The 21381-nt window shown below is 25.4% G+C and overlaps 3 protein-coding genes across 4 annotated transcripts; 2 read left to right on the top strand and 1 right to left on the bottom strand.

Moving 5' to 3' along the window:
• Nucleotides 1-202: 202 nt before the first annotated feature.
• On the top strand, nt 203-2514 carry LOC112692190 (probable ATP-dependent RNA helicase DDX53). The gene is made up of 2 exons (XM_025566771.1): nt 203-2015; nt 2099-2514. Exons 1-2 carry the CDS (start codon nt 661-663, stop codon nt 2433-2435), a joined length of 1692 nt encoding a protein of 563 aa, XP_025422556.1. The 5' UTR covers nt 203-660; the 3' UTR covers nt 2436-2514.
• A 3219-nt stretch (nt 2515-5733) lies between these two features.
• LOC112692217 (congested-like trachea protein) lies at nt 5734-16930 on the bottom strand. 2 transcript variants are annotated; one of them, XM_025566824.1, is made up of 6 exons: nt 16512-16930; nt 16271-16443; nt 15468-15579; nt 14157-14474; nt 8781-8951; nt 5734-6175 (listed from the first exon to the last, which is right to left on the bottom strand). In XM_025566824.1, exons 2-6 carry the CDS (start codon nt 16370-16372, stop codon nt 5976-5978), a joined length of 903 nt encoding a protein of 300 aa, XP_025422609.1. In that variant the 5' UTR covers nt 16373-16443; nt 16512-16930; the 3' UTR covers nt 5734-5975. The 2 variants fall into 2 exon arrangements, with proteins under 2 accessions (XP_025422609.1, XP_025422608.1); XM_025566823.1 differs by lacking the exon at nt 16512-16930 and having other exon boundaries at nt 16271-16505.
• LOC112692218 lies at nt 10227-11458 on the top strand. Its single transcript, XM_025566825.1, has 3 exons — nt 10227-10266; nt 10942-11112; nt 11204-11458. Exons 2-3 carry the CDS (start codon nt 10999-11001, stop codon nt 11342-11344), a joined length of 255 nt encoding a protein of 84 aa, XP_025422610.1. The 5' UTR covers nt 10227-10266; nt 10942-10998; the 3' UTR covers nt 11345-11458.
• Nucleotides 16931-21381: the final 4451 nt, after the last annotated feature.

The following is a 21381-nucleotide window of genomic DNA, read 5'->3' as shown; positions in this document are numbered from 1 at the left end:
ATATATAAAACTACTGTCGCAAATATTGCTGTTTAAAAAATACGATTTTTTACCAATGGTATTTTTTAATTTATGAAAATTTCTTACACAGTTCACATGAAAAAGTAATTTTACAAAATAAATAAAAATTATGTACACTACTAGACTTTCTAGTATTTTACTGCAGTTTTAAGAATTCAGTATGAATAAGGAGAATTTGTATTGATACTATATTTAGTTTTATTTAACAGTCATGATATTTCGTAGAGAATAATCTGTTTGATATTGAATTGTTTGATATTCAAATTTGCCTCTTAAAATATTAATACATTTCTGTTACCTACATAGGTACATATAGCGCTTGTGTACAATTAGTGGTACATTCCTGTATTTAAACGCTCTTATCACTAAAACTATTAATATTAGTCTACTATATATATACTATAATTCATAGGACCGTTGTGAACTGGTTATATTTTAACGTGCACATTGCATTACATAAAACTTGTCACTATGCGGTAAACTCAATCCACGTTATTTTTTTTGTACGTCCGACTACATTCTTACGTTAATTTCTTGTGACATTTTGCTCCTGTTATCGTCTTAAGTTTTGCGTTGCAATTCATTTTTCACGCGCGGCGTAGCTCACAATTGTAAATTCGTTTCGACTGACTAATAGCAATGACTACAATGATGGAGATAGAGTCGACCATGGCTGGCATGGTGATCGGCCGCGGCGGCGCCAAGATTAAGAGCATTCAAAAGGAAACCGGTGCGGTTATCAAGATCATCGACGGCGTATCTTATGACAAGCGGATTGTGAGAATAACCGGCTCCGAGGATTCACAACGCAAAGCATTGAACATGATCTCGTCGATCACCAACTGCAATGTAGGATCGGTACAGATCAATGCGCCTTCATCATCGTCGCAGAAGAAGCCTCGCCAGGTCCGTCGCGAACAATCACCACCTGAACAGTTGCGCCTCACCGCCGAGCAGTGGGCCGAAATTGAATCCGAAGCCGAAGAGATTATGCAAAAGGAAATGGAGTCATATCCGGTAATCAAGAAGGATTTTTATGTGGAACACCCAGATATTACCGCATTGAGCGATATTGAGGTAAGTGATTTCAGGCATCACAAAAACTGCATCTTGGTAGAGTATGTGGAAGATGCTAGTAATTCTCAGACAATACCAAAACCAGTAAAAACATTTCAACACGCTTTCCATGCATTCCCAGAAATTCTAAAGGTCATCAACAAACAGAGCTTCGTGGAGCCATCACCAGTGCAGTGTCAAGCATGGCCAATCATTATGAGCGGACATGATCTTATTGCCATCGCCCAGACAGGTTCAGGAAAGACGTTGGCATACATATTGCCAGCTTTAATTCATCTAGTTCGACAGCCAGTGGAACGCCATTTGCGCATTGGTCCATCTGTTGTGATTTTAGGTCCGACCAGAGAGCTTGTGCAACAAATTGAGGTTGAAACTAAAAAGTATGTGTATGACAATATTCATGTTATGAGTATTTATGGTGGAGTTGATGTGAATGATCAGATTAATACTCTTGATGATGTTAAGCCAGATATCATAATAGCTACTCCTGGAAGACTCAACGATTTGGTTAGCATAATGGCAATTAAACTAAATCATGTTTCGTACTTAGTTCTTGACGAAGCAGATCGTATGTTAGATATGGGCTTCCAAAATCAAATTGAATTGGCATTGCGACATATACGTAGTGATAGGCAAACTATTTTAACCAGTGCTACTTGGCCAGAAACTGTTAAAAAGCTTGCCAATTATTATACTACAAATCCACTACATATAACTATTGGTTCGTTTGATTTAACTACTGTGAGTACAGTAAAACAAAAACTCGTTATGCTTAAAGAAAATAAAAAAGAAATCTGGTTGGACAAGTACATGGAAAAACAATTTCCAAAGGATTATAAAGTTATTATATTTATGCGCAAAAAAATATCTGTTGATAAACTTTATACAAAGTTCCAACAAAAAAATATTAACTGCAGGTAATTCTATTAAAACAATAATAATATAATACAAAATATATATATATAATATCTTTTAAATTAATACATAAATTAATTTTTAGGTGTATACATAGCGGAAGATTACAAACAGATCGGGATTCTTCATTAGCTGATATACGTAGTGGCATTGTACCCATATTGATTGCTACAGATGTGGCATCCAGAGGATTAGATATCAAGGATCTTAACTTGGTAATCAACTATGATTTCCCATTAAACATTGAAGAATATGTTCATAGAGTAGGCAGGACTGGCAGAGCTGGGAAATATGGTGAAGCTATCACTTTATTTTCTGACCGAGATAAACAACATGCTGCTGCCCTCATTAATATTTTAGAAAAATCCAAACAATTAGTTCCTCCAGAGCTGTATGAGATGGCAAATAAAATGAACATTTAAGAAAAATTTAGTGTATATTCACTAAAAACTGTATTCATAAAACTAAGAATTTTTTATAATAATAATAATAATAATAATGCTTAATTTAATTAATTTAAAGTTAATAATACTTTCTTTTAATAATAATTTTATTCCAAACATTTTTTTTTTTTTTAACAAGTATCATTTTATTTTTCAAAAGTAGCAAATATTTAACTACATATTTTATATATTCTATATTTTTCTAAATTATTTTTATATTATATATTAAATTTATTTAAATCAATGTTTAATATTTATAAATAAGTTTATTATTTTATTTTTCAAAAGTAGCAAATATTTTGCTTATAAAAATATTTTTCTAAATTATTTAATATTATATATTAAACTAATTTAAATCATTCTTTAATTTTGGTACTTTATAGCATTCTCTACATAAATATATAATTAATTATACTACTTAAATAATAGAAATTATTATAATATCTCAGATTATACTTGTTGATACCATTTTTTTCTAATGTAGCAGAAATTATAATTTAAAGTTTCAACATTTCAATACTATTGTTTTTATGCTATATAATTCCATTTAATCATTATTTAAACATAAGTAACCAGTATTCTCTACTGTGTCTCAATATTTCATCATAATTACTTAGCTGAAAATTACAAATAAAACAATATTATACTAGCTGGAAAAATGAAATATCTATAACAATTTATAATTAAAAATTTATATAATTAATAATTTATAATATTTATAAATATTTATTGATATTCAAAGCATAATATATATGTTTCACAGTGTTTTTAATTTGGTGTTCAATACAAAACATATATGAGTTTATATTTATTAAATTATTATGTATAAGCATAATCATTTTAATATTTGATAATTATAATTTAGTAGAACTACCTAATAGATAAATTTTTAGATACTAATTGTTAAGTTGATTTTGTAGAAATAATTTGAGTATATTTTCTTATCAACTTCATTAAGATAAATTTTAACACATTCATAAATATTATATAGATATATATATATATATATAAACACAATTTTATATTTCTTTAATTGTGTAATTTTAAGGGTAAGAAATATGTGATATATGTTTTGTTTGAATTTATTCTATTAATTTTTTTAAATGATATTACTGTTCCAATCGGTTAAAATAAAAAATATGAAAATATTAATTTTTAAAAGTATATAAATTTTAATAGGTATAATACGAGAAACATAAAACATTTAAAAGATAAATAAACACGTTTTATATTTTTCTAATTAAGTAAATACATGCTAGAAATAATGTTAATGAAATAATCTCTTTTATTCGTTATTATTAATAGGTTGCAGATTTATATGTATAATTTAATAATAATATTGTAATTGATAATCTATTTATATTATGTACTAACCAAGCATATAATTTTTATTTTATTTATCTTGTATTTTTAATTACATATTTGAATGAATATATATATATATATATATATTTATGTACATATTTTTTAGTTTTAAATACACATAAATCCCCACACAAATTGTTAATATTATTAAAACTTAAATGGAAATGAAGAGCTTCTTTGTAGAATTTATGAAGTGCGTCTTGTCTTATCAATAGATGTTTGTTAATTGAAAATTATCATTTATTGTCAACTAGGGTTGTCAAAACATTTTTTATAAGATTTATATTACTATATTTTTAACAAGTTCAACATTTTTGCCTATTTATGATGTTTTATTAATGTTATTTAATACTTAAAGTCTTTCATTTTTAATGAAAATATTGTTTAGTTTATATATAATATTGATCTTTTTATCCAGGTTTAATGTTTAACTTTTCTTACAGTTAGTTAATTTAAAAAAAAAAAAAATTATAAAAAAAGTCATATTCCGAGTTTCTAATTTTTCAATTGCTGTTATTAAAAATTACAAATGATTATAAATATTTATTTATTTATAATTTATTTATATAGTATATATCATAAACTGCAAGTTTTTCAACTATCTCTAATGTTACTTGTACATACACTCAATATTATAAAAACTGCTGTCCTTTTAGTTGCCTCTTACAACAGTCAGGGATAACCGGTAGTCTATTCTAAACCAAGGGTAATGATGTAAGTGATTGAAATTTTTAAAATATTAAAACCTGTAAATATTAAATAATAATGAAATCTTAAAAAGCTTTTTTATTGACTGAATTTTATTATTTTTACACTTATTTGTTAATTCCTTTCAACAATATTTTTTTTTCTCACAGAAACTGTAATAACAATATATTATTGTAAGTTATACACATAAATTCATAATTTTAACTGGGTACGCCCATTTAAATATCCAAATAAATAAATATACTTTTTTCAATTGAGTATTTTCAGTTTTGAGTAATAATAATTTCATTTTTCATAATTAAAAGGTAACCTTATTTCAAATTTAATTTACATTGATGATGTATCAATGTTTTATTTAACATGACATTTTTATCATATGCAAAATGATATTTAGATATTATGTTTGTATAAAAAAATATACATGCTAATATTATAATACTATGAGAAAAGTCACAAAATTTAGATAGGTATATGATAGATAGTTTTGTGTAAAAACTAAAATTTTACAAATTACCTATATAACCATGGAGGTCGGAAGTTTATGATTATCCCTTTACATTTTATTTGAAACATGCAGTTATAATCAAGTATAAAATGATGGTAAAATATATCAAATAATATTTTGTTAGTTGTTTCTAATTCCTAGTATTTGTTAAGATCAATTACGGATATCTTAAAATATTAACAGAAAAACATGTATTCGAATATTTTACTCATAAGAAAAAATAATTTCTTTAGCAAATATATTAAAAATGATCATGGCTTAGCTTTGAATACATTTTTTTTTTTAACTTAATATTAAATGTTCGTAGAATATTTTATAAATATGATATAACATGACAGTTACTTACAAAGATATATATTCATTACTAATAAAAGTAAACAAAATTGAATATTTCACATAATTATATTTGTTTTATAGCTTAATTTTATTTTTTTACTCGGTATTGTTTTTTCGAGGACATTGGATTTAAATTTTCAAGATCATACATTATTATTATTCTTTAATTTTTGTATCTCGCCTAACTAATCTTATGATACTTTATTTTTCAATTAAAAAAAAATCACCAACCAAGTTAAATTAGCTAAATCTTAAAAGTTCATCCTCATTTTTAACACAAATTATCGAATATTTGTAGGAAAAAATTGTTAAAATCAATTTTATCAAATAATTAAATATATTTAAGTTAAAACAATACCACATTACAACAATCAAATACTTAAAATATCAATTTACAACATAAAACGTTTTTGTATACATATAAAATAATACAATTGAAACTCATAACATATATAAACGTCCCCATATTAGACTATAGACACTTGAGAACCAACTAATCACCAAACAAATAATTGATATACCCATCAATAATAACCAAATTGCATATGCAACCATGTTAACTGACACATCTGTTCAACTTGATTGTTAGATTTGAGATTCATGATTCAATTTTCATGTTTTTCTGGGGGGAAAATAAAATTTAAACCTTTTAATCCAAATTCAACGCCTAAGAAACATGCAGCATTTGCAGGGAATGCTCTGAGCATGACTGGTGTTACACCAGCATATAATGCTTTCAGTCCTTCATCTCTGTATAGTTTCACAAATACATCTCTAACACCTCTTGGGTACATTTCTTCTGGTGCTGTTAACAATAAAAACAATGAAACTTAATATTAATAACTTTATTGTATGATTAAAAATAAGAAATATAAATTTGTAGTAACATACATAGTTATATACAGACATTTATTATTATAATATATGCATATTTTTAATTTATTTACATATGGTAATATTGTATAATTAATTGTTACATTGATTTACATTAAAATATTAAACAAGTTAAACAGTACTATTAAAAAATCAGTTTAAGATATGGTTAAATACCATGACTAAAAAATTGAGAATTATTATCTTCTTCTTTTATGGAAGTTATACAAAAATGTAAATGTATAGTTATTTTTTCTTCAATTTAATTATAATTAAATAGCAGATAAATAACATATGACATACTTACATAATTCAATCAACAATAGTTTAATTCTAACTTTAATTTATATTCAACAAAACATTAATATTTTTATTCTATTTTAGATTTAGACACTTTAAAATCTTTGATCATCATATTATTCAGTGGAGTATTAAGGATTTCTTTAAGGGGAAAAGGAAACCCAAATTGATATGACTATTTTTTTCTTTCCTCTTGAAATACAATGGATATTAAATATTACCAATTTTTAATGATTACTATAATTTATTTACAATAGGTAATATAAATATATATTTTCAATAATAAAAAATGTATTTATTTATTTATACATTAATATTTTCAATCTTATTTAAAGTAAAGCACAGGTGTTAAAAAAAACTAAGAGGGAAGATTTAGTTTTCTAACTCCCTTCATAATACGCCACTGATATTATTTATTTAAAGACTCTTCTTTTTTTAAATTTTAAAAATCCTCCATCAATTACAATAATGGTTTTCTTATAATGTTTTGGTTGTGTCCAGGGCCATATTTAAGAGGTAGTTCGGAGAGGCAATAGCTCCCACTGAAATATTTAAGAGGACGGAAATATTTTTACAATGATTCTAAATAAAACTATATAAAAAATAAATGTTATACTATAAAATCATTTATATTATTTAGTAGCGTACAAAATGCATATCTATTTAAGAGTATTTTGTTTGATATGATATTTTATTGAGTATATGTAGGTATTGATTTAATCACGATTTGTATGAAGATGGGACATCAGTCTTAAAAAAGACAATTTTCTATAACTTCATTTATGTAATTATAACTCATTTATTATTGTGGATTTGATATTAATTACAAATTTTGTGTAATAGTGTACTGAAATGGGGAAAATTAATTGCGAGAGGCTCTTTAATGGATAGTTGGAGACACTTATTGTCGGTTTTACACTTCAAAGAAGAAGAGCGGTAACATGTTATTGCCCCTGGGCAGAGAAATTTTAAATACAGCCCTGCCTGTGTCACTATATTGACAATAGTTTTTTTTTTTTTTTTTTAATTAGGTTGTTATAATTTACGTGTATAATTATATTAAAATATGATTAATAATAACAACGATCATGATAATTCTAATTAATTCATGGAGTTATCAACTATAACTCTAAATAATACACCGGATAAGTTGTACTAGATGTAAAATTATAGTTATTAGATTAAAAAATTCTTTCCTTAAAAATATTTTATACATATTTTTGCTCCATATGAAAATTAAGTTCTGTGATCACATCGAGACGAAAATTGTTATCATTGTTTTTTATTTGCAATACGTGGGTGTATGATAGAGCGCTTCTATGTAGTGCACTCCAGAAAACGTCTTAGACCGAGCACACACAGAACAAGCAAAACTGTTCTGAACAACTTGTATCAGCTCCAAGCTGTTTGGAAGCAATTATAACACATGTAAAGTAATTGACGCGCGCACACTTATCAGTCAATAGCAAAACACGAAAAGACAAAACATAACATGATCGGTCTTGTTCCAATTTTGCTCCGAGCAAAAGCTGAAAAAAAAGTCAGTAAAGTTGGTTTTCATAAACAATATAAACTGAATACACGTTATTTTCGTGTCGATAGTAAACATCTTAATTATTTTTACTATTTTCTGTATATTATTTATCTCGTGCATTCAAATGTTATGGTTTTCATTGAAATTTATTTCATTGTTTAGAAAAAAAAATGTCACAAAAACGGTATAATAAATTCAGATTTGTTAGAACCAGACGCGGGTTAGCTATATAATTCGATCCCATTCCATACATTGTAATAATCATAATTATTTTAAAACTATATTAAACATTTGAAAAATATCAGTTTACAACTTTAAAATGACAAAATACGACGGTCGACCCATGGGGAACCATCCCGGTGAGCCAATTGGCCGCTGATCTAAACTTTTCTTGGCGTCTATTGTTATAACAAATTAATACGTGTTCATTTTGCCTTGTTCTATTTAGTTTTATTGATGTAAATGGAATTTGTTCGGAACAATGTTCTGAGCAACTCCGAACAGTTTTACTTTTTCTGTGTACGCCCGGTTAAGCTCTAACAGTATTTGACAGTCTGTTGTCTTTTCATCTCATGACAAGCAATGAAATCCACACTCATAGGCAGGAGTTAGCATTTTAATACCAAATGAATAAATAAAATTTTCTATAAATATGCTAATTTGATAGAATTAATGAGACTAGAGATAAAAATTAAAAACAAACCTGTTTGTAAACGACTTTTGAGCACATCTGCTGGCATGGCAATCAGCCAATTCAGTATACCAGCCATACCACCAGCAAATATTGTGTTCATAAGACCATCAGAATTGTTCTTTTTTTGATATCTTACTAATAATTCATAGGTTGTAAAGTACACACCACAAGCTGGAATATCTGTTAACAATGAAAACAAATATTTAATAATACATATAAAAATATAAAATATTTTATTTTACTATAATTTTCATTATACTATAATTATATTATAGTATATACTATAAGCTTCATAATAGATTTATTAAATATTGTACATCATGCCTGAAAAGACTATAAATGTAATTTAAAATGATTTATAAGTTAGAAATGATTATTAATTAATTTAATGACTTTAAATTAAATATAACTCAGTTTATCAAAATTTCCAAAAAATGTAACTTATTTTTACTTGAATTATAAAATTTAACATTTATTAATATTACTTTATGCAAAAAGAATTATTAATTAAATCTATAATTTAACAATTAAAAACAGACTAAATTTCTATTAGGATAATAAACTATTGGTAAATTATAAATAGTTGCTTTAGAAATAAATGTACCTAATTTAATCAATTAATTCTTGTGTTTATCATCATTGATTTAGAATAGAATTCAAATGTTCGAAGTCTTCTAAAATATTGATTTCCATTGTACAGTAGGAAAAATTTTAATATAAAAATTGATTTTTCTTCAATAATAAAATGTTATTCCATTTTTTTCCATTCAATTCTCGAATTGTTTGATTTGAAACTTAATTTCACATTGATCTAAAGTATTATTATATATATACATGTGAAAATAGTAAAAACTGTAAACAATTATTATGAATGTTTATAATATATATATATATATTTATAATGTAATATGTTTATAATAAAATAAACGAGATGCCTAAGAGATATATACATAATATTTAAATAATTCTTAAAATAATGTAAAAACATTTTTGTGTTTAAAAATCATTAGGCATTATTGTCTTTACTCCCTTTTCCTGTTGACAATAATCTAAATAGCTAATAGGTATGTTATTAACACACTGCTTATACATAAACGAAGTATGTACAACATTTTTATATAATATTTTGTAAGTATTCAATAAATTCATTTTTTCGTCACATTACACATGTAAAATGTAATTTCATTCATTATGATATAATTTAAAACTCAATATTTACTGATAAATATACAAAATATAATTTCACTCCCACAACAAATATATCAATCGAGTTCCTGTTTAGTTGACAGGAAGGAAAAATAAAATAAGATAACATTAGTAAAATACATTCTAGTTGTGAACCATACAAATTGTTTAATTATTCATATAACATTATACATTGTGTGTATAAACTTATACTTATTTAATAGCTTTTAAAAATTAAAAAAAAAAAAAAATGTTTTTTAACAAGTTGTATTTAATATCGTATTTTATAGCCATATGTATTTTTATAAAGGTAAATTTGAAACATAATTTCTATGTAAATATTGCTTTTTTTTTAATTATTTAATAAATAATATATTTAATAAATAATATAAATAAATAGTTACTAAATATTGGTTATTTTAAATAATATAATAAAACAAAAATCAATAAATGTCATTATTATAGTAATTAATTTAGTGATTAAGGTAATATCTACTAAAGTTAAAATTGTTAATTTGTATTAAATTAACAGCCAACAGGAATTATTTTTGTTATAAAAATAGTATGGTGTAAAAAATATAATTTAGAGACATATAATTAATTTGTTTATAATACTAAACAATAAACTAATTAACACAAGTTTGATCGTTACAGCATCGCAGCTTAATACATTTAATTTTAAATGTATAACTATATCATTATTATTTACTTTTTTAAATCCATCATTCTTTTGAAGCACTGGTTGTATGTTTTAATGTTTCAATGTTCCCGTAGTGCATTTCTAATATTATACCTTTTACTATAAGCTAAAATTATTTTCTAGATATAAATTTCACTTTTAGTGTCAAACTAGTCTTATTATAACTTAATTTATAATTATTAAAATAATTTTGATTAAAAAATAGTAAATTGTATTCTCAAATATTATTTAGTAGATATTTTTACTAATTAAAGTTCCAATAATTATTAATTTTTCATTTTAAAGCAGGTACAAAGTGTTAATATAAATATTAATAAACAGTGGGGTAATGATTGTCCGAAAATGTGTACCTGTAAGAACACAGATTTTGCAGATTTACCAATGGTCAAATGGATGAATGATGGAGTACAGTCCAAACTAGAAACACTTATATCTAATTCTAATTCACGAAATGAAGTAATACGATAGGAATATTTATTGAAAATAGTAATATACTATTTTTTAGATAACCAATGTGGAAATTAATTATTTAACTGTACAATTAAAGGTAATTGAAGACAATGAAGAAAAACCAACATCTCATTATGAAATACAGTTATTTAAGACTGCTTTATGTTTATTTATGAATGTTACAAAACCAAAATACTTTTTAAATTTGCTTCCATTAGATACAGAGGTAAATATCTAAATATTAGAACTTATAAAATAGTGATTCCCAAACTTTTCAACCATGGAGCTTTTTTTTAACCAGTATTTTCTTGTAGTACCCAGAGAAATATTTAATGTTACATTTTTTTATTTGCCTGTGTTTTATAATAATAATAATAATAATCTTTATTACGAAAATAAAATTCCAATTTATTGTTATGAAACATATTACACATGATATGTATTTTTATAGGAGGAAACTCAAAAGAGATAATATATATTTAATATTATATTTATATACAATATACTTGGCTGGGTAATAACTGGAAATGCATACTAACTAAAATTAAAAATTATACTGTCTTAATGTATCAATGATTTTTATTTGAGTTGATGGAGTCTTGTAAAAATATATACCCATTATTTTAATTAATAACCAACATTTGTTATATTATTAAATTTTTAATGGTAAAACGAACACGTTGAAATAATTATGGAATACAGTTTGGGAACCACTGTTATAAAATAAAATATTTATTTTAAAAATAAAAATGAAAAATTATGATTGAACTGTTAAAAGTAATATATAAAATATTTAAAATCTCATAATATTCTTTTAAAACAATCAATAATTAAGTTTAAAATATTATCTTTAATAACAAAACAATTTTAAATTTTTATACAATCATTTAATATGTGTATTTTACAGGCATTAATTTTATTTCAAACAAGCGATTCAGAAAATATAATACTAGAAAATGATATAAAATTGCCAAAACTAATTGTATTTGAAATTCATGGTAATATCATGGAAACTAATAAAAGGAATAATCCATCAAAAATTTATATGACAGATAAAATATTTGAATCTATAAAAAATGTAAAATACATGAACATTCAAAGTATATCATTAGATAAATTAACAGTAGAGAGTAATGAGCCTGTTCCAATAACAGATGTAAAAATCCATAAAAAAGAAAATTTGTATGACTTTAATAAACTTGTACCAATTTACTTACACAAGGAAAATAATAACAATGTAAAAAAAGGCTTAAAATTCTTACAGTCAAAAGATATTGATATACTTCCATATGAAACTTACAAGAAAAATAAAAAAAGAGCTAAATCAAATGGTCCATTTTTCAACAGTAAAGATTTATTGTTTTTAAGAATTACAAATTGTGATCTAAAATATATATCATGGAATTTTTTTAATGGTTTGGATTCATTGGAAACCTTAATCTTAGATAGTAATGCAATTGAATACATTCCAGACTTTTCATTTTATGGTGCAAGTATGTTAAAAAGTTTATCTTTAGCTAATAATAAAATTAAATACTTGCAAACAACTGGTTTAGGTGGCCTCCTAGACTTACAGTATTTGAATTTAAAAAACAATGCACTAACTGTCTTATCAGAAACTACATTCCCTCCGTTACCAAAATTAAAATTTGCAGATTTAAGTAATAACCCAATTCAAACAGTGAATTCACATACATTTGAGGTGCTAAATGGTTCAACAGAACTAATATTGGGATCAAGTGATGCACAACTTTATTTACATCATAATACTTTTGTTGGTCTTGATTCTCTGGAAAAATTATATTTAATAAATGTTAATGTGACCATGTTAGAACAAAATTTATTAACTGGACTTCCAAAGCTTACTGAACTTAATATTAAAGGTAGTATAAAACGAATTGCTTTTGATACATTTGTTGAAACACCAAATATTAAACGTATCATACTCAGTAATTGTTCAATACAGTCAATTTCAATGGATTCATTCAATGGAATTTACAATTTGGAACATTTGGATTTATCTTATAATCAACTCCAGGAACTGCCTCCTGGATTATTTAATAAACAATTCTCACTACATGAGTTAATTTTAAATAATAACCAGTTGATAAATATACCAGATGGAATATTTAAAACAATACCAAATATAAAATTACTGCGATTAGATATGAATCCACTACACTGTAGTTGTCAAATGAAATCATGGGATATATCAATAATGACCAAAATTACAAAGGAAATACATAAACATTCTTGTGAATGGAACTATTTGAAGAAAGGATATAGCTGTTCAATGAAAAGTACAGTCACATATTATTATAACAAAAAAATAGAACCATTATGCTCAAGTCCAGAAAAAATAAAAGGAATGACAGTTTCGTATGTTTTAAGAAAATATTTGAATTGTAATAATGAATCAAACAGTGTGAACAATAATCTAAACACAAAAAAGAAGTATAAAGAGTTCAAGCTTAAACAACTCCAAGAATTACATATCCCACAAAAAATATCAGAGCATTCCATATTAATATCAAATCCACAATTCAACACCTTACTATTTAATTCAAACTCTTTTGATAATGTGTCAAACAACACAACAACCATTATAAATAATAAAGTTATAGAAAATAAAACAACAGTACATATTATTGATAAAATATCAGAATTAATTAATAATAAATTATCATTCACTACAACAGAGAGGAGTGTACTATTGAATAATGGAACATACATAAGCAAGTCATCATTAAAAGAAGAAATTTCTAAAATGAAAAAAAAAAATAAAACTAAAAATATTGTTCCAAAAATTTTAAACAAATTTAAAGATAAAAATTAAAATCTTGATTCGTTTCAAAGTATACATAAATATAAATATATAATAAATATTTAAATACTTGTATCTTACTGTATTTTATTTTACAAGAATATTTATAATGAACCACAAAAAATGTACTAATTTAAAATATTGATTATAAAGTAAATACTTTATATATTTGTAAAAGCAAAATATTACATTATAAGTTAAAATATTGTAAGTAAAATAAATTTACCTCTAAGTAATGTAGCGCATGTTCCTTTGTATAAACTTCTTATACCACCTCCAGCATATAAGTTCTTAATAACACTGATTGGACCATCATACTTTTGATTGCCACAGTCCTGTACTTGTAAAATACATTTTATGCGTTCTCCAGGCACCATTATAATTGCTGTAAAAATACCAGAAAATGCTCCGGCAGAAAATAGTTTTGTAGGAGTCAAATTTTCACTGTTTTCACTAGTAGATGCAAATAATTTTTTACCTAGTCCAAATCCTAAGAAACTAATTGCAAATATAGGAGCTACACCTGTAATTGGAGCTCCCATACCTAAAATAATAATAATTAATAAAAAATAATGTAAATTACAAGTCTTAAAATATTTAAAATAAATAAATTATAATATCAAAGTATATAACCAGGGCTCGTAAGTTCACGCATTTGCATATTAATCTTGCAAAGTTTTATTTAATGCTAGATGACATAGAAATTCATTTCAAGGTACGACGATTGAATATGTGAAATCTTATTTTGCATGTTTTTGCATATCTGGCATATTTTTGTATATTTGGTATATTTATGCATATTTCTATTTTATCGGGCGTATTATACAACATTATATTAGAATCTATCAAATGATGGAAAATATATATAAAATTAAAAATAAAAATTATATTATATTTTCTTTTCTTATCTTCTTGATAAATACATATTTTCTTAATACATTTATTTCAAAAGTTTCAGATTTGAAATTAATAACTGACAAAAAAGTACATGAGTACGCAGTTCATGAAGGCTCTAAAATAGTATTAAATAGTATTTAAAATCTATTTTTTTTTTAACTGTGACAAAAAATAAAATATAACTATAAAAAAAATGAATGGATAATTCATGTAATTTCAAATATTATTTATGATTTTTTTAAGTGCATTTGATGCACATTTTTGAATTTTTTAAGGCATATTTCAAAGCATATTTTGCCAATTTTTAGTGAATGCATGCTTATTTAGGCATTTTTTAGGGCATGAACTTACGAACCCTGATAATAACACATTTTCATGCCCAAATATATCATAAATATTACAGAATATAATTGATTTAAGGTACGTTTCCTTACAGCAATCTGAAGCAAGATGGGCATTAATTACATTTACACAAATTTTAAGTGAAACTACAATGTAATTTTCTAGTCTTATAATCCATCTTATAATAATAATAAAGAGATCAAAGATTAATCAATAATAAATATATTTGTAATAGGTAGTAAGACTTCTTTTTTTTTTTTTTTTTGCTTATTATAATAATTTAAGTATATAATAATACCTTTATATAAACCAAAAAAACCTTCTTTTTTAATAGTCTTAACAGCACAGTCCCACGCTCCATTGTAAATGGGTAATTTACCAAGCTGAAGAGGCATTGTTTGCAATCTGACCTAATAGAAGATTTTTAAAAATATAGTAACATTAATATATTATTTTAAAACACAATTTTCCTAAATATAAAATTAATTATACATCACACAACAATAAGGGAATACTATAAATATCTAGTGGACCACTATAGACTATTGATTCATATTTTTAATAACTAAAACGACAAATTAATTTTAAATAAAAAATAACTTCATAACAGGTAAACTATTATACAGTAATAACTAATGAATATATTTACATATTATAACTAGATTCTAATGTTTAATATTTGATATTAATTTCTGAATAAACTGAAGCAAATATAATTTAATATATGTTTATATATTAGATAGCTATATAATTAGTAAATTTAAATCATCATTTTTATTTCCTCAATCTTATTGATTCAATAGAAAACTGTCAATTCTAAAAAATGTTTAGTTCATTGAAAATTTCACAAAATATTTATTATTATACTTTAATTCACAATTTTTTTGGCTATATCTTTTTTCGTGGACGAAAGAAAAATCAATAACTTATATAAAAATCAATTTCAACTGTACGAGAAAGTAATAAGTCTCTTGCCATTTTACTTGAATCAAGCAGTAAAGATGAGAACAAAAATGTTTATCATGAACAAGGTCTGTGCTGTCAATGGCTTCAAGCCTGATGAACATGATATAACAACAGAATTTATTATTTTTAACATACTTTAATTGTGTCTAATGGATGACCCACTAACACTGTGCAAACACCTCCAAAACCTCCGGCAACGAAATACTTAAATGGATTAGTATTTCCATCAGCGGACATTTCGATAAGATTTACAGTACGACTGTCTGTTGGAAAAGAAACTAACACGGTACGTTTTCGAAGATTTTTTTCTGAAATTCCACAAAAGTAGTGTTGAAAAAAAAAAATTTAAATCATAACAGGTTGCATTCATGATTACTGCTATCATTTGTCGCAGTGTTCAGAACATTATCAGCAGCTTTAAACAGCCGTGGTGTTATCAGCCGTCACGTGATGCACCGCGAGCGCACTAACGCTGACGCACCATAGTCCACTGCACTGGTGTAATTGCACTCCACGAAGTGATTGATGAGAACCCGGAACATGCGCGATCGTCGACCGTCCGTTGTTAAGGAATAAACTGACAACACGCAGGCCAGCTAACGCTTCTCGTACAAGTTGCATGGAACGAGTGATCCTTTTTGGGAAACACTGTACTTGGCACCGGTTCCTCACAAAACAAAAGAACAATAATATCGTTATTCCCCTCGGCAGGGCCGTCCCGAATCAAATATTCTCGAAACTGGTGTATCAAATAGTAATACAAGTGATGACACAAATAATTTTATTTTCTAATCTAAAAACAAATCAAAAGTAGATCTCTTATTAGAACAAAACATTTATAACTTATTGTCCAACAGTTATACATTAAAACCTTCCCCGAGACGCGATCAATCCATTGACGATAACTGTACTAAAATTTGTTGAGTTAATTTTGAGATTTGCGCGTACATTGAAGAAAGGGCTTCTATTTTATAATTTACATGGATGGATAAATAATAAATATACCAATACTTAATTGCCTTTCTTGCAATGAGCATTGTTCTCATTGTCTTTGTTAGTTATTTTATTTTCCATTTATTATAATTACTAATACCAATTATCTGTTTATAATAGATGTATGGTATATTTCTTTAATATTAGTAGTATTACTATACCACATGATATTATTATAATTATCAAATATAAGTTGTAAAACTATAATTTACCTCTTAGTGTTATTGTTTGCCCAGACAAACTCGTAACCGATCTGCTTAAAAATAATTTGTGTCTCACAGTCGTGTTTATGATCGATAATCTCCATTTATAAACGAATTTCAATATATTTAAATACATTCAAATGAAAATAGATCTAAAATTCAATTCAGAATTTTTAATTCCAGTAAATCTCGGAATCTTGATGGTATGTCCTTTTTTTAGCTACAAAATATGATTAATGAACATTTTTAGTGAATATTGTCAACCGAAATCATACCATTTGCATGTGAAAATACATTGAGATTCGGAAACTGACCCAGTTCTTGGCCATTTATGTTTGTTTTTTAAAGATCAAACTTGGAAATAAAAGAAAGAATTACCCTTTTAGGCCTTATAAAGTTCATCTTATTTCCTTTAAACTTCAAGTTAACTCAATTCATATTTTTAAAAATATCTGTGAGGTACTCAATCTCAATTGTACGACGTACTCAATTACAAGTTGTATTGGTGATATTTTACAACCATTCTAATTTCACGTGCGATAATACGTATCGCTAGACGCTGATGCTTTTAATTTTTTCAGTATTCCGAAATAAATATCTTACAATCCTTCCAACGTCCCCATCAAATTTACAGCCAGAGGAGAGAGGCCCCAACGGACCTAAATTCCCCCTAGAAGAATATCACAACCAACGTTAATTAAATTAAAAACTAAAAAAATACCATTTTCGTTGTGTTTTGAAACACTATTTTTTAAAAAAAAATCCCAGCTCAACGTATACATATAGAAATATTTCAAAGTTGTAGTACAAGTAAGTAAGTAGTAATGATTTATCCAGTAATTTAACGAGCTTAAACGTATTAACACATGGAAAAAGTTACGAAGATACTCGTATTTAACATATAAAAATATTTAACAATTCATTATTTAAAATTATTACAATAAATTTATAATTAGTGAAAGTATTAACATACGTTTATATACGAAATTGTTCACAAGCGGAAGTTAAAACCTTTTTCGTACATTTTATTTTCATAACTGGCTTAAAATCTATTTGTATAGTTAATAATTATAATTAGTATATTATTAAATATTATTTAGTTTAATAAAATTGGAATACTTTGTTCGTTATTGAATTACAGATGACAAAATTACATTTTATAACAGTATTTTTTCGTGTATTTATCTTTTAATAATATATATTAGTGGTGATCAGTTCAAATAGATTATAGAAAGTGAGGTGAAATTCAAATAGGTAGTGTAAAATCGAATAAACGATAATTTCACGGTGTTGATGTAACGGTGTAGCACGATCATATAGACATACATAATAACCATATACATGTATATATATATAGTATTCTGCTTCTACGATGTTGTTAAATTATCAGTACTTACACTATAAACATACGTGTAACTATAAGATAAAATAGGCGTGTGTATTAATTACTTATCTTATCTAAATGTAATACAATAATATACTAAAATTTATTAAAATAATAAATAGATTCCATACTTCTTCATAGAAAAATTATGATTTACAAACATAATATGTATTATTATTATGCATACACTACTTTTATTCTAAGAACTATTATTCTATTTCTCGTAGTATTATTTTTACATAATACATACTGTTACGTGCCAACCGTTTGATCCGTGATTTCAATGCTAATGTCTTAGTCAACGCTTGGATGTAGGTGTAGTGAAGAATAATTAAGATAATTATAATAATTTAATTTATTAAACTTATAAAATTATTCTAACTACAATTTGTAAATATTCTAAGTCCAAATAATTTGGATTATAGAAATTATTCTAAGTCCTTACAATTGTAATTTATAAAAATAGTTTGAAATATTTCTAAGTCCGGGCCATGACATACACTGACGTGAAGGTGCTCAGTGCAGCATAGCCAAAACTCGTCTGATTTGTCCTTGTTTTTGGGTCCCTTTTATATCTGATATATGCAAGTGTGTGTGTGTATATGAAAACTGATAATAAAATAAGATAATTTCCTATTGATTGTAAGTGTGTGCGCGCTATCTCCGGACCGTGACATAATTATTGACTCAGATGCCCAGGATGTGGTCACTACTATTTCCATTAACTATTTTATTTAAATTTCCCATAAAAACGTTTATGTGAACCCTTTTACTTGTCCACGCTTGTCATTTCGATATTCTAATTCCTTATTGTAATTTCCAGTGTAATAACCACGTGAACACAATATCTATATAATCTAACTTATACACAATTGTGGTTTTTGATGTTCATGGGAACCTCCTTGTGATGTATTTTATCATGTGACTACGCAGGACGCGACAATACATTACATTGCATGTTTTTAGTTTTAATTTTTTATCTACGTACAAACAATTATGCAAATTTATTTTATTTTATTAAATATGTAATAAACAATATAATATATAATACACATACATATTATGTATGATATATTTTTTAATCATTTCGAAAACTTCTAAGTTTTTATTTTAATTTGAGAATAAAAATTAAAACTTTTTTAAGTTAATATGTAAAATATTTCATCTTAAAATAAGAATAATAAAAGATTTGACCACAAGGATATTTTTATTTACTTATTTTTTTTTTTTTCTTAGAAGTTTTAATACAAATCAGGTATTTATAATCATAAAAAAAAAAAAAATTTAAACGATTTAAGAAAAAATGAATTGAGCGAAAGTTTCTGATTTATTTGTACTTATTTAATTGTAATTTATTTAATAGCATGTGGAGATTAATCTTGCATTAAAGAAACAAGAAAAATGAAAAAATCTGAAGAATATAACTTCAAATATTGTTGCATACGAGCGCAGTTCCTTTCGTCCGTCATTTTAGAACTGGATTTACCTCTTATCTAAATATAGCATCTGATGTAAACATAAAAATTAATTAAAACTTTATTAAGGCCTTATGGAAATTATTAGACTAAAATTTGTTGTTGACATTATATGCTATTATAGTTATTGTTGCTATTATTGTTTTGACAATGAGATTAGTCTCATAAAAGATTTAAGTATCTATAGTATAGTATAGTGATGAGAAAAAGTGACTGAGTGACTAGTTAGTAGTACAGTATGACTAATTTAATTATTTTACGTAGTATAACTAGTCATTTGACTAATATTTGATTTGACTAATTTCTATTCAACTAATTTTTATTCGATTAACTATTAACTAAATGTATCTTTTTTTTTTACTTATTTTGGGTTATACAAAAATATTTTATATTTATATATATATAGAAACGGATATTGGTGAAAAAGGGAAAGATATACTTTTGGTGGAAAAGGGAAAGGTCTACTTTTGATGGAAACGTGTTATGCCCTTTTTATTAGCCCAACTGCGTCCGTATTAATATCACTAAACATTTTGGTACATCCCATGTGCGTCCACGATATTATTGCTAACAATATTTACCTTTATGGATAAAATGCATTGATAACTATTAATAAAAAATAGATACAAAAATGTTGACACAAACTTCCAGTCGTATAGATACCTAAAAAAATTAAATCAGTCAATGAAAAAAATAACAAATTCATTAAAGAAAATATAAAAAATTACAAAACTGAACAAATGTCTAGACATGGTTATGTGAAAATCATGGCATTGAAAAGTCAACCAAAAAAATAGTTTAAATATTAACCCAACATTTTAAAAATGGATGTATGCCTAAATAATTAATTAAACTTATATAATAATAAACTTTTATAATAAATATAATATTATAATTAAATAACCAAATATTTTTGGTGTGTAAGCCAGTTCACCTCCTCGTGGTGCACCCTGGGTAACTCTAAATGAACTGGGATGCACTTAGGCTACGTCCAAGTAGTACCTAACCTTTTTCTCTTGGGATGCACTCGGGTGAGACCTTATTCCGGACGCATCCGGAACATTAAATAAGGGACATTTTGGGACACACTCGAGAGTTGTCCTTTGAACCATTAGTCAACGAAGAATATTTAAAAACTGAATTGAAACACCTGAAAAGTTGTTAAGTAAACCACACACAGTGAAAAATGCA

Source organism: Sipha flava, unplaced genomic scaffold (genome assembly GCF_003268045.1).
Source record: "Sipha flava isolate LNK unplaced genomic scaffold, YSA_version1 71_pilon_pilon, whole genome shotgun sequence".
In the NCBI taxonomy this organism is placed as follows: Eukaryota; Metazoa; Arthropoda; class Insecta; order Hemiptera; family Aphididae; genus Sipha; species Sipha flava.
The sequence above is the reverse complement of the archived record's forward strand: the minus strand, read 5'-3'. Positions and strand labels throughout refer to the sequence as shown.

What these genes read in the sequence shown, in the direction of transcription:
- LOC112692190 (XM_025566771.1), top strand. Translation starts at nt 661, where the DNA reads ATGACTACAATGATGGAGATAGAGTCGACCATGGCTGGCATGGTGATC. An exon ending in CAAAAAAATATTAACTGCAG is followed by an intron (nt 2,016 to 2,098) that starts GTAATTCTATTA and finishes ATTAATTTTTAG; the next exon opens with GTGTATACATAGCGGAAGAT.
- LOC112692218 (XM_025566825.1), top strand. Translation starts at nt 10,999, where the DNA reads ATGTGTACCTGTAAGAACACAGATTTTGCAGATTTACCAATGGTCAAA. An exon ending in ATTCTAATTCACGAAATGAA is followed by an intron (nt 11,113 to 11,203) that starts GTAATACGATAG and finishes GTACAATTAAAG; the next exon opens with GTAATTGAAGACAATGAAGA.
- LOC112692217 (XM_025566824.1), bottom strand. Translation starts at nt 16,372, where the DNA reads ATGTCCGCTGATGGAAATACTAATCCATTTAAGTATTTCGTTGCCGGA. An exon ending in ATCCATTAGACACAATTAAA is followed by an intron (nt 15,580 to 16,270) that starts GTATGTTAAAAA and finishes ATCTTCTATTAG; the next exon opens with GTCAGATTGCAAACAATGCC. An exon ending in TTTTTTTGGTTTATATAAAG is followed by an intron (nt 14,475 to 15,467) that starts GTATTATTATAT and finishes TTATTATTTTAG; the next exon opens with GTATGGGAGCTCCAATTACA.